Source organism: Aristolochia californica, unplaced genomic scaffold (genome assembly GCF_029961685.1).
Source record: "Aristolochia californica isolate CCGP_79_NKW_82.1479 unplaced genomic scaffold, dmAriCali1.0.hap1 SCAF_3, whole genome shotgun sequence".
Classification (NCBI taxonomy): Eukaryota; Viridiplantae; Streptophyta; class Magnoliopsida; order Piperales; family Aristolochiaceae; genus Aristolochia; species Aristolochia californica.
Genome location: NW_027181992.1, coordinates 2820307 through 2833897, shown reverse-complemented (window position 1 = coordinate 2833897; position 13591 = coordinate 2820307). Strand labels below are relative to the sequence as shown.

Genomic DNA, 13591 nt, shown 5'->3' with positions numbered 1-13591 from the left:
ACTAGAAAGTAAGTGTATAAAAAACAACAGAAGAAATATGGCAATGAAAACGGCTGCTGTATTTTAGAGATGATTCAGTGAGGTTATAAGGTCACATGACATCGTTTGCATTAAAAACAATGGCAGTGGTATTTTAGAGATGGAACTGTTAGGTTTTTAAGTTCCATGAGATTGCTTACATTAACCGAACACAACACACATTGTGAGGCAAATATTGCTAAACCATTAACTAAAAACTTCCAAAATACATGATTATCAAACAGTTAGAGACGCTGCTCAAGGTCAACAACTTCAGTAGATGGAGAACCTCCAATGTCCAGTATTGTAGAGTTACTGCTTCTGCACAATACCAACTGTTCCCGAAGGCTCTGCACAAGCTCATTGAGTCTCTGAATGATCTTTTCCTGAGACAAGATAATCTGCAACAGATTTAACAAAAAAATGGAGATAAGAACAAATGCCAGAAGTAGCTACCAATCTGGGTTTTAAATTTGATAGTCCTTGTGCATAGTGACTGAAATAAAGTATTAAGCTCAAAAGATCAAAGAGAATAAACAAATAGTCATAACACAATTTGTGATACACAATAATCCATTTCGCAATCAAGATGTATTAAAAACAACCTCAGAAAACTAAGTCTTCGCTTTTTTTTTTTTTTAGAGGGAGATTTGATGGTTTTGAATACTCACTGAATCAAGTATCAAGCTCCAAAAATCAAGAAGAATAAACAAATAGTCATAACACAAGTAGGTGACTCACAATAATGTATTTCTTAACCAAACTGTATCAAAACAACAGCAGAAAACTTATACTTTCCTTTTTTAAGGGGTGGGGCAGGTGGGAGGACATGTATCCGGGAAACTTTAAATAAATTGCAGTACGCCTTTTAACCAACCAATTCTGTAAAGACCAGGACATTTAATAATTTCTAACGGTAGTTTTTCAAAGAAGAAACAAACAAGAAAAAAGCAGAGAAAGAGAATATGACAACTGTAACTGAGGGGCTCTGTTGACTCCAGATTGGAGAGAAATACAAGATAATAACTATACATTTTTTTGTTTGCATGGTTAATAATTATACATTTCAATCATGGACAGTCATTCCTGCCCCTGTATTTTATTCAAGACAGTGTTAGCAGAAAAAACTCCACAAACTCCATTTCAGCTAACATCAAAATTATCAGTTAGAAGATTTTCTCATTGATCCTAGTCAAATGGAACAAATAAAATGGCATGTCCCAGAAGACCCTTCTTACTTGTCCTTAAAACTATAAGGTGTTTCCCACGATTCTGACTATGAAAGACATATCATTCAATTCTGAGAAAGCAAAGGTTGTACCTTTTCGTTTTATTAATACATTTCATTGATTACACTAAACTTTGCGGTGTTAGCTGATGAGTTATAATTTTGTGACAATGGACAAAAAGAAATTTAATAGCCAGTAAGACAATACAGATGTGCACTATACAATCTGTGTATGTGTCAGCATTTTAAGCATGTTCATAACATGAACATGAATCAGGCAGGTTAGGTTTTCCATGTTGAGCAACTTCAGGCAATATTACCATTAATGGATTAAGTGGTCTTGCACAGACAAGTTACTACATCAACATCTACACCAAGATTCTTTGCTGCATTGGAAGCCCAATACATTGCAACACAGAAAATCCCCAATGAACAGTTTTAGAATGACATTAGAATTGAAGCACTTCAAAGAGTAGTCAAATAAGCAAAAAATTGAAGGCTTACTTTTTCTTTTACAGACTCCTCTTTCCTTGAAATTTTTTGCTGCTTCTGAGAAATATTTGGACTTGACTCCAGATCACTGACAAGTTGTTGTTTCCATTCAAACTGGGATGTGATGATTAGTATCACTAACAGGAAAACAAGCACCATGGGTCTCGACATTATTGAAAGTATTTTTGCACACACCTGTTACAGAAAAAAATTATAATCAAAGAAGAACTTCAATTTACTCCTCTTTCATATCACAAAAGAAACTTCCAAAATGGTTGTCCCAAACAATTAGTTAAAAGCTCCCAAGAAAGTCCTAATTACTAAAACAAAGAATTCACCATGTTACTTCTTTAAAGATGAAATTGCAAGTGATGTTAGAATATTGTTCAGATCATAGATAACAAGCAACTGTCCACCCATCTCTTCAAAGTTAAAACCTTTTTTTGGTTAATGTTACAAATACATTTCAAATAATAGGGGATGGAAACATTACTTTTTAATTTTCCCAAAGATACAAAAATAGATGCCTGTTTTCTTCACAGCATACAACGAAATTATCATTACTCTTTATTTCTTTGAGTAAATCGTTAAAAGAACTGAAACGGGATGAAACACGAAAATAGCATGTTTGGACAACCACCCGTTGCCAATAGTATAATCCTCCCTGCTAGGAGAACGAGAGGGTTGTCCCACGATACGGCGTTCAGAGTCACCTCTAGTGGGATCTGTGCATTTGTGAAATCAAATCATCATTCTCCGTTTGTAACACCCATTTCTACAGAACGAGTTTCAATAATTATTTTTTCTCAAAAGAAATAAGAAAGTTTTCCAGATCAAGATTCCATCGTGAAAACATGCCTCACCACCGACACTAAATTCCCTCATAAAAATCACAAACTTGAGCAACAACAAAAGGACAGCTACCAAACACGAGCATATTTTAGGATTCGGAGAAGAAAACTAACAGGTTGGAGCTCAACGCGATCCGCATCCCGTCAAACCATTAAATTCTACGTCACCCGTTTTACTGCATCCGAAAATGGTCGTCTCCGGGGGTTAAGATTCAGAAGGTGGAGAGGAACTCTTCTAGTACTAACGCCATCGACTGAACACAACTTGCCCATGTAAACACCAGTGCAAACCGTTAAAGCAAGTCCAAAATGGAATCAGTGCCGTTTATAATAATTATGAAAAGAATAAAATTAAAGCATTCGTTTGATATCTTCACTTGTTTTTCATTTTAAGCTAATTAAAATACATATAAAACATTACCTTAAAAACTTATATTGTGTTTCATGAAATCTAAGATGAACTTTTGGTAATGGTTAAGATTTTTAAAAGTTTTGAAGATGGTTTTGGAACTTTCGGCTGAAGTTCCAAAAAGTTTATCGTGAGATTAAGTCATTGGGTAGCCATGTCACCTTGTAGGATGCCATGTCATCAAATACATTTTTAAAATATTTTTTTAATAAATTTTTTTTATTAAATTTAAAGTTATTTAAGTACTTCAAAATATATATTTATTTATTTAAATTAAATATTTATTTTCTAAAAATGAAATATTTTTTTAAAATATTTTTATTATGATTCAAAATATTTTTTTAAAAATAATTAAAAATATTTTAAATCAATAATAAAATATGTTAAATTGGTAGGAATAATTTATTTAATTAATTAATATACAAATTTTATATTTTGTTATTATAAAAAATGGTAGAATATTTGTACCAACAAATAAGAATTTTAAAACTAAATTATTTGTTACTAAATATTGTATTAAATAAAATAATATCTGAAAGTAAAATAATTACATTAAGGTCTTAAGTAAAATAAAGTATTAATTTTATTATTATTTTGAAATAATTAATAATCTATTTTTAATTAAAGTTAAGGTAATGAAATGAAATGTGTAAGATTTTTTAAAACCAGAAATTAACATTTAATAAAAAATAATTTGTAAATGACCTAAATAAATCATGAAAAAAAGGGAGAGAAAAGGTGAAGTAACATGGAGGGTTTGCGTGGCATTCAATGATGTGGCATCCAATATAGAGGATGATGTGGCCTACTGATGACATGGTGGGTGACATGGCATAAGGTTCTTCGGGTGCTGATGTGGTACTAAATAAACGGTCAAAGCTTATGTATCACCTTTGGTTGTACACATATGTAGTTGACAGGTCAAAGTTGGGTATTTATATAATTAAGTTAAAAATTTTGGTTATTTGTATTATTATTTAAAAAAATAAAAAAATGATATATTAAAATTCCCTAGGTACTATCAAGGACTCCGTGTGAGTCCCTCACCTCGGCAAATAAACTTGCATGGTAAGAAGGAAATTCAAACTTGAATATTAAATAAAGACTCATCTTATTTGACAATGAATGTCTCCTAATTGCATGACCTCCTCAAGAACTCAAATTGATCTGTGGATCTATCTCAAGTTGCCTTCTGTATTAGATTGAGTCTAACAGGCGAGGGTTTCTCGTTTGATTTCCCTCCTCAGCTTGACAGTGGCCAAGCTATCAGGATGTTCGATCCATTTAGTCGACATTAATTGGTTCAGCCAGGCTGACAGTCAATAACCGAAGCCCAGTATCACCATAGATGCTGGAAACTTCTTCTTCTTCCTTGGCGACGGATGGGAGACAAAGTCTGGGGCATTTACAGGCGTAGCTAGTCCTTGGTCTTGGACAGGTCTAGACGGGAAAGCAAAAGAAAGAGATGGGGGCAGCGGCAGTGGCGCGGTGAGCGTAAGCGAGTGGCTGGGACCAGATGGTGACCGCTGTTGAGCCCGGCGTGCTATGTTGAACTGTTGCTCCCCCGCGTGTTTTCAGTCTATCGAAAAATGGGAAAACATACTGTAACTGAAAGGACTGTGATTAGCTTTCTGGTGCGGTTACCGGCGGCATTCCTTCCCGTTGTGGACCCGAACCTCCTCAACGACCCCCTTCTTTTCACTCTGTACCCAATTAAATACCCTACTCGCTGCGGTAGCCCCAATGCAGAAACAGACTGACGGGCTTCTGATCTCTTTCTCGCTCCTTCTCCTGCCTTTCAGAGTTCCATGCACCTCACATAGCTTTAATTTGTTCTTCTGCTAACCCACTTCCATACCACCGAGTGGCAGGATCAGAGAAGTGCCCGACATGGCCCTGGATTCCAATTTCGCCTTCTTCCACGACTATGGTCCTTTGCCAGGTGAGCTATCAGTCATACATTCTCAAACTTCCAGTTTTCTGTGCTGGGTGCATGTTTAAAGTTTGGTTTTGAAATTTTAATCTCGCGGGGTTAGTAGGGACGATGGATACGAGCCGTTCGGAAGCAGAACGAGCAGCGGTACTGAACACCAGTGAGTGCAACTACAGCGGCTGTGGCCGGAGCGAAGAGAAGAAGAAGAGGCTGACAACGGATCAGATGGAGTTATTGGAGAGGAGCTTCCAGCAGGAGATGAAGATCGAGCCGGAGAGGAAGCTGAGGCTCGCCCAGGAACTCGGCCTCCCGCCTCGGCAAGTCACCGTCTGGTTCCAGAACAGGCGCGCCCGGTGGAAGACCAAGCGGCTGGAGCACCTCTACACAACTTTGAAACGAGAATTCGACGCCATTTCTAAGGAGAAGAAGAAACTCGAAGAGGAGGTAAATTAAGTCTGCCCACAATAAATTACCTAGTAAACATTCCCATCCGTTTTCACTTACCGGACTTTTAACGAAGCCCTGTTTCCGCACAGGTGGTGACTCTGAAAGCTCAATTGGAGAAGAAGATTCAAAAGCCAGGCTCCACTGAAGTGGGAGAGGAAGATGAAACTGTGGAGAGCTCCAGGACTACTACACACACCCTCGATCAGTTTCAGACAAGCAGCTACAATTCACAGCTCGTCGATTGCAGTTCTCTCTTGACCATCAAAGACTACTGGGACGTGTTCTCAACTTCACCATACCCTCAAAATCACATCCTCCATTGATAAAGTACACCAACTACAGATTTTCTCACTCCTATATTTAAGTATATCTCCCTCTTTAACCTTTAAATCCCCTTCTCTTCTCTTTCTCATCTTAGTTTCTCTTTACTGTTGTTGTCTGGCTTAACTACATATCGACACCGTATAAAGCTTTTCTCTGAAGTTTATCCGGCAAATCTGAAACAAGTAGCAAAATGTCAAGTTCGACATCTGCTTCTGTGCATGAATGAACGAGCCCCAATTCTCAGTCGTGCTGAGACACGCTCATTTTCTGCTTAGTATGAGTTCGAAGATATTTCAAGTCGCTAATACGCACATTGGGGTTTAACCAATACAATTAATTTCTACCATCGACTTCAGCCTTTTCGCCGGTAAATCCTCCTGTACCTGAGCTTCGTACCTGCCCTCAGAACAGTGGCAGAGCTGCTGTTATACGATCAGCTTAACAATCAGCTCTGTGACAAGGAGAAGGGATATTTTTTAGGATTTCTTCCTAATGACTGATGAGTCAAGAAAATGAAAAGAACGTCTTCGTGATTTCTTAAGATTCATCCTCACCGAGCTTGCCCCAGGTTGCCTTTGAATTACATTGGAGCCCCAGAACGACCCTAACCAGATAAATGTAGATGGAAAAACTGGCTACAAGACGCCTAACTCTTTTTGAAGTTCCACGTTTTCTAAATTCCAATTTAATTGGCAGGAAGGCTCCTATGCCCTCTCAATCAGAGTCCCCCTCACTTAGACTCCAATATTACACCAAAAGATGACAACAATGGTAACCCTTAAATATCCTCTCCTCCCAAGCTAAGGCCAGGGTTGCAGACATTTTGCACCCGATTCTTACATGAAAACATCAATTTCACCATGCAATTCTGAAAGCAAATAAGAAATTGAAAATATTTGGATCAGAAAAAAGCCCAACCTTAATGTTCTGGATAAGGACGACTATTAATTTGCCAATGTTCTGAGATGAAAGATATGGCAGTGAGGATAAGAGAGAAATTTATATACATTCATATGTTACACTGAAAGAACTGAATATATATGGTAAGAAATGAAAATCTACAAAATTACCTGCAGCACCGGTGAGCAGCAATTCATTTATGAAACAAAGACCTTAAAGGTGATGAACCCCAAATGCAATAATCTTTTCACATATGTAATGTGTATCAGACTCAAAATCTAATTGCGGGAGTATAATAATCAGCCTACTGCAACTTCACAACTTCTTTCTCCTTTCTTTTAAGCTACTAGGTATGATGGATACCGAGTCTACACAGAGCCCGCCTTTAGAGTGTGTGCAATCAATTTGCTTCATGGAAAATCTGATTTCTGTCTCCACATCAGAATTTTTTACAATAAATTCACCAACTTCGTACTCTATCCAACTCCCTCTTCTCATGTTGCCAAAAGAATCATCCTTCTCAGATTCATCCAAATAGCATTCACAACAGGCTTGCTGACCATCCGATGTAGATAGTTCAAACTTGACGGGCTTTATATCCCAACCATGTGTGTGTTCAAAATTACTAACTCTTCTGCCTAGCCTCTTTGAGAACCTTCCAACATGAAGCCTAAACAACAAACAGTAAGCACCAGCAGGAAAGCGGAACTTCACCCCACCATCTACCTCAAACCACCATATTTGCTGCAAATAAGCAACAACATGAAACCTGCAAATAAGAACACTATCCATGATAAGCAGAGAAAAGAGACCCACCATGATGAAACAAAACAAGGTTCATATAGAGCAACCAGACAACAGATTCAGCAAAAATTATGTGGCAGGTACGCGTTCAATGAAGTGCTTTTAGTTTCGAAAGACAGCCACAAATTGTTCTCATGTTTTAACTTTGAATAATTCAAAAGGGACTTACTTCATTGAAGCACAATATTCACAAATTTTGGAAGCCGCATTGTTTCACAGAATACTTGTTCCAATTCTCATTCTGTATTATTTTTAACAGAAACCCTAGAACATCCCTCCACACTAGGTGCAAGGAAGGTTTTTCTAATCTTGTCACTGCATGCTTAAATGATTGTTGTGATTAGAGAAAGGTTCTTACGAAGTTATACTTAAAACAGAGTTTGCAAAATAATGGAGAGGAAAGTTTATACCACAAAAGGAAAAATAAAGTTCCCATAGGATACCATGTGTGAAGGCATGAACTAGAAAAAAATTATTTAATAGCCTCTGTTTGACCTACGCAACTTGTTATAGATTTAAAATAACCATTAGCAAATCACTTTAAGGAAATGGCTTCATTAGCAAAGTCTTAGCCTTGTTTTTTTGAATTATGAGATAATGTTAAAAAATGAGGCACATTAGTGGTTGGATGATGAAGCCAAAAATTCATCAATTCATAGCCTTTTATCCAGACATTTTTACTCAAAGGGTATTGCCAGCTCGATTGCACAAGACCCAACAACTAGGGGTATTAACAGGTCCAACTTGGACTGGATTAACTGCATCAAGATGGAAATCCAAAAAGACATCCAACATAATAAGGTATGCTGAGTTCTGCAAGGTTGGTTATCATATGTAAAGTACACCTCTGACACAGGCACTTTAGTTACCTCACAATGGAGTATTTGTTACAAATAAAAGCTTTTTTATGTTAGCATATGTTTTCAGGTTTCTGTACAATTGTTTCTCATTTCTCACGGTCACTATATAGCTTGTCATGAATAAGCTAAAACCTGATCGTGGGTTCGCATCCAAATACTATAGTCAGATTTGGTAAATTTAGAATGATTAGAAATCAAAGGGGGGTCATAATAATGGGTCCTGCTGCAGTCACAATTTTAATATTCAATGTCATTTCAGTGATATTGTGTTTGAAAAATAGGTATGATTATGCAAATTTTTTTTTTTTAAATGAATGTGCAAATTATATTGATCGACAACAATTACTGCAACCAAAGTCCAAGGAGGCCCATGGCTCATTCAAGTGCTTTTTTTTGTTGGAAATGTTAAATGTTCTTTACTACTTGAAAAGATGGCACATTCAAGTGTACACAGAGTAGATTCTCAAGTTTGAAATGTACATACATGAAACATAATTCGTTTCTTTCCCATATCCTTTACCTAAACTCTACTATAAACATACTGTCACTCTACCTTGCAAGCATTCACAATATTTACTGGACTCACTAAACACACTGAACCCAGTTGTTCTTTTGTAACTGACAGAGATGATGTCACCTAGATTCCATGTAACCGAAGAGACAAGACAGAGCTAATTTGTTCATGAAAAACTACCACATAACGTGGTTGGTACACATATACCATGATGTTGGGTTTCATCAACTTAAATTCCAGAAGAAGTAATCAAGACTTCTCAGATAAAAAAGAGAATGAGAAGCAGGTCTCACAGGAAAAAGTACTTGGTTGAAGAAAGAAGGAAAGAAAAAATTAATTCTTTTGGAGAACCTATGTATAGAGCATGGAATCTATGGGAAAAAATCAAAAGATTATCACATGCAGACCATAGATTAGAGAACATTTTAATAAATATCAATTGAAAAGAGATCATGCTCAAGCTAGTTGAATCCAAAATGGTTAGCATGAAAACCAATCAATCATTTGGTCATTAAAACTTTCTACTAAAAAATAAACTAAGAAAGAAAACCAAGCAATAGAATGTCAATCTAGTTAAACCACCATGCGCACAATTCATTGGCAGAAATATGAAGAATCGAAACCCAGAGCAACCAAATACATGATAAGGAATGAGCTCTACCAATTAACCAGCTCTTTGGCTGTTTAATGCAATTCTTAAAAAAATTAAAAAAAAAAAAAGGCTATGCAATACTAGAAATGCACTGACGTGCACACACACTCAAGTCCCAGCTTCAAAGGCAGCTACTGAGTGCATCTCCGCAGGCATTGCTTGCATTACTTCAACAGTTTCAAGAGTGCGGGAGTGTACCTGGATTCTTCAGTGGGAATCCAATTCCAGTATCTGCGATCTTCAATTCCTGTTATAGACATACCCTTAGCTGAAATTGACATGCAAACTGCACCAGTCACTCTATCCAACCAAACTTCCTGCAAAGAATGAAGACATACCAAAAAAAAAAAATTAGAAAGAAAAAAGCAGACGAATTGCCTTTACCTTCTTAAATCTGGTTTCACCTAAAGATCAAATTGAGGAAAAAGAAACCCTGGGATTTCTCTCCAATCCAGAAGTCAACAAATATTTTGACATTAACAATTCATCAAATACAGATTTGACTGCAACAGGTTTATGAACTTATCTATCATTTCTTAACGCAAGTTATTCCTAAAAACTGAACTCGATCTTTGCAAACCTGTGATGGAGGTGATTCTATACAATTTTTACTTGTACATTCATTATAATGGTGAAAATGCCCACGCATAGGCAGACATAACTTTATTGTGGAAACGCTACCAAAGGTTGGGAATGTTTGCAAAGGTTTTGATGTTCTAGATTTGTCACTCTATCATAAATACACGAAGCTTACCGGTAATCTAGACAAAAGGATTTTTCACTTTTTACCAATTACTTTTTGTTAATATCTGACATGAGCAAGCCAAAACATTCAAAATCCTAAGTAAAATAGACTTACTGGAACTGAAAAAAAGAAAATCCACTATCTGATAAACTAAGAAGCTACTCGCGAAAGCCTAGTTAAATTTGACTGGCAATCAAGCCATGAAGCAAGAGACAACCTAAAATCGACAATCCGCAGATCGACAGAAATAAAAATTTAAATAGAGGAAGCGTTTGAAGGAGAGAAGACCAGGAAAATAAAGACACGAATAAAACGAGAAAAAATGACCGGTTGGAGGATAAAACAGAGAGACAAAAAAATGTACCTTGGTGGCGTCGTCGAAGAGAATACGTCGAGAAAGAATAGCGAATATATCTTTCTTGGAGAGGTTTTGCAAAGCTGCGTCCGGAGAAAGTTTATGAAGGAGATCTTGATAGTTAGGAGGGAGCTTTGCTTCCCAGACGGAGTCGGACGAAGCCGCACCTCGGAAGGCTTGGTTGAGGCGAGCCAGGTTGCATATCTCCGGTGGCGTCAAATACAAAAATACGCAGGCAACGCAGCTCTCCGGAATATCCCCCAGCCCCGGTCCTCCCGTCCCCGACCCGCTCCCCTCCGTCAGGTTTGACAGTGAGGCCCCCATTGCCGCCGCCTCCTCCGTCTATCACGCCATTCCCCTGCCGCCGCCGCCGCCTCTTTATTTCCCCTCCGCCTCTGTTCCCTCCAGTCGCCGCTGCTTTGCCGAACGATATCGGAACGTGCCGGAGCAGGAAAATGAAAAACGAGGCAATCGATCGTCAGAGCCACAGGTGTTTTTTTGCCTCGGCGCCGCTGCCCAGAGTTGGCATTCGCAACCGAATGGATAGAACCCAAATCCACCGGGCACAGTGTTTAGATCAATCGCATCCGTCTGCCTCCATTAATTTATTCCAAACGCGGTTTATTTGGTACAAATCTTCCTTCCCATACAGGTGTCAGACACCATTTCCCGAGTGCCCGTTTCCGGACATTATCTCTGTTGGCCCGTTTGTCTCGTTCCGCTTCGGAAACCGAAACCTCCAGTGGGCTCACGCCTCGGATCACTCGCTATTCAACAGTTTCGTGCGCTTCAAGGCAACCCGAATATCCGGTTAACAGATTCTAAGAAATGACATTTCGGATTTCGAAACCGGATCATGACTCCGAAGTCCGATCCAGTCAATCCCATTCAAATCAGGGTTGTCCAACTAATTAGATTTGACTGGTTTCTGTAGAAGATTTTTTATTTTAATAAAAATACGTGAAAGGAACAAATTAAGGTCACATGTTATTATATATTAAATTAAATATTTAATAAAGGGATAAATAGTGGGGTGGATTTGACCACGAGAGCTTGGCAGCCATGATTGAGCAAATGTGAGAGAGGCATGCCACCGCAGCTCAATAGTCAATGAAAGATGTCACACAATCTTCTATGACAATATGACATGAGAGTGAATCAAGGACCACATGATTCTCGTTTCATTTAAAGTAACCATGATTAGGTGCAATATGTGAATTAGAATCAGAGTCATTCATTCATATTAACATAATTTTAGTGTTAATTTCCAATTAATTTATGTTTAGAGATTAATTTATTCTAGTTAAGTGCCACGTACAAACTTGATTTATAATTAAATAGCTATCAAAAGGTAAATAAAATTTGGGAAAATACAAATAGAATAGGATGAATGAATTGCAATGGTACCCACTTTTTTATGTCTAATTTCTATACCTTAGAAAGAAAGTAAGGTATTTTTTTATATTTAAAAAATAACTTGAGAAATTCAAGTGGATTAAGATTTTTTTTCTTCGATTTGGACCAATAGATGCTAAAATTCCGCTTGGAAGTTTCTCGTTCTATCACAAGGTCTACGAAAATGACTTCCATAAGGAGTTATTCGCGATAGAGACACGCTTGGAGAGAATCGGGATTTAATAGTACGACCAAACTTGATAAGGGTGGTTTCGAACCGAGCCAGCTCGCGGAAGGCTCGAGCTCCGCTCGATTTCGACTCAGGGGGAGTCGGGACCGAGGAATGGAACCGAAGCAGGACCGAGACCAAGGGGGAAAAAATTCTTCCTCCCCTCAGACAACATCGAGCCCCTCTGCCCGTTGTTGTGGCCACCTCCGCTGACGACTGCTTTTTGCCTTTCCGTCGCCACTCGATTTTTTCTCCCTTGTCTCCTTCGCCTTTGTTTCCGTCGCAGCCGTTATCCCCGATGAAATTTTCCCTTGGAGTCGTTTCTCATCTCGGCAGAAAACTAGAACCAACAGAATACCTAAGTTAAGGGGAAAATTTTTCTCCCCCTCGCATACGAAGATGATTTTGCATGTACAAGATCATAAAGTGAAAAAAAAAATCTTAAACTCTCCTTTCTCATGACTCTTGAAGATTTTAGTAGAAATAAGTTTTTATGGACTATTAGTGTCTCATGTTTTTTGTAAACATCTTTCTAATTGAAAATTCTTATTAAAAAAATCATATAATTTTTTAAGTAAAATTTTCCTGCCAAGATGGGCTAGAAACTTGAGGTAATTTTCATTACAATTTTGTGTTTGATATTTTATTTTATTAAAAAATTATCGATAAGTATAGTAATATATTAGATTGATTATTAATTTTTATTTATTTCCCTAGAAGAAATAAAAAGAGGTCCATTTAACTTTCCTAAGAAAATTTAAAAATATTTATTACAATTTTTTAATAAGTCACTAATAGCAATAGGATTTTATTTAAAGGTTTTTTTGAAAATATGTATCATAGGAAAAATATTTCTAGTTTTTCCTAGAATATAAATATTCAACTAGGGGCACTAATGAGGTCATAGTAAATTTATGGCTAGATTACAAAATTACAAAATAAATTAGACAACATCTGGAGTAAAAAAATTAATATTGGTGCATTCTAATCCATTATTGAAATTTAATCCTCAACCTCTACTATCATTCTTTTTTTTTTTTTTTATAATGTATGCATATAAAGTATTAAATATAGGTTAAGCTTAAACACGAACTCGGTTAAAATTATTAGGCTCGAGTTCGATTACAATTTTAGGTTCGAGGCTAGGGTCGGCCGAGCTCGAGTTCAAAATATTTAAATCCAACTCAACTTGAACAAGGTTCGAACTTAGCTGGATTCGATGTCACTGTTAAATCAAACTTGGCTCGATGCCACCCCTAGTCATAGGTTACACTATGATTTTATTACTTAGGATTGTTCCCTATGGAAACAAGGGAACCTTGACTTCCAAGATGTTATATTTATTTATTTATTATAGTTTAGCTTTAATTATATTTTGAGTATAGGAATAGATAATTGATATTAAATTTGAATTACTAAAAAGATAAAAATCTAA

The 13591-nt window shown here is 37.1% G+C and overlaps 3 protein-coding genes across 4 annotated transcripts; 1 reads left to right on the top strand and 2 right to left on the bottom strand.

The window, feature by feature from the left end:
* Positions 1-78: 78 nt before the first annotated feature.
* Positions 79-2863, bottom strand: LOC137960559 (uncharacterized). Its single transcript, XM_068808215.1, has 3 exons — positions 2704-2863; positions 1751-1933; positions 79-419 (listed from the first exon to the last, which is right to left on the bottom strand). The coding sequence occupies exons 2-3, from the start codon at positions 1907-1909 to the stop codon at positions 264-266; spliced, it is 315 nt and encodes a 104-aa protein (XP_068664316.1). The 5' UTR covers positions 1910-1933; positions 2704-2863; the 3' UTR covers positions 79-263.
* A 1940-nt stretch (positions 2864-4803) lies between these two features.
* On the top strand, positions 4804-5992 carry LOC137960604 (putative homeobox-leucine zipper protein ATHB-51). 2 transcript variants are annotated; one of them, XM_068808265.1, is made up of 3 exons: positions 4804-4940; positions 5038-5375; positions 5468-5992. In XM_068808265.1, exons 1-3 carry the CDS (start codon positions 4889-4891, stop codon positions 5699-5701), a joined length of 624 nt encoding a protein of 207 aa, XP_068664366.1. In that variant the 5' UTR covers positions 4804-4888; the 3' UTR covers positions 5702-5992. The 2 variants fall into 2 exon arrangements, with proteins under 2 accessions (XP_068664366.1, XP_068664364.1); XM_068808263.1 differs by having other exon boundaries at positions 5035-5375.
* Positions 5993-6603: 611 nt separating this feature from the next.
* LOC137960080 (F-box protein PP2-A15-like) lies at positions 6604-10856 on the bottom strand. Its single transcript, XM_068807553.1, has 3 exons — positions 10542-10856; positions 9631-9749; positions 6604-7371 (listed from the first exon to the last, which is right to left on the bottom strand). Exons 1-3 carry the CDS (start codon positions 10854-10856, stop codon positions 6918-6920), a joined length of 888 nt encoding a protein of 295 aa, XP_068663654.1. The 3' UTR covers positions 6604-6917.
* Positions 10857-13591: the final 2735 nt, after the last annotated feature.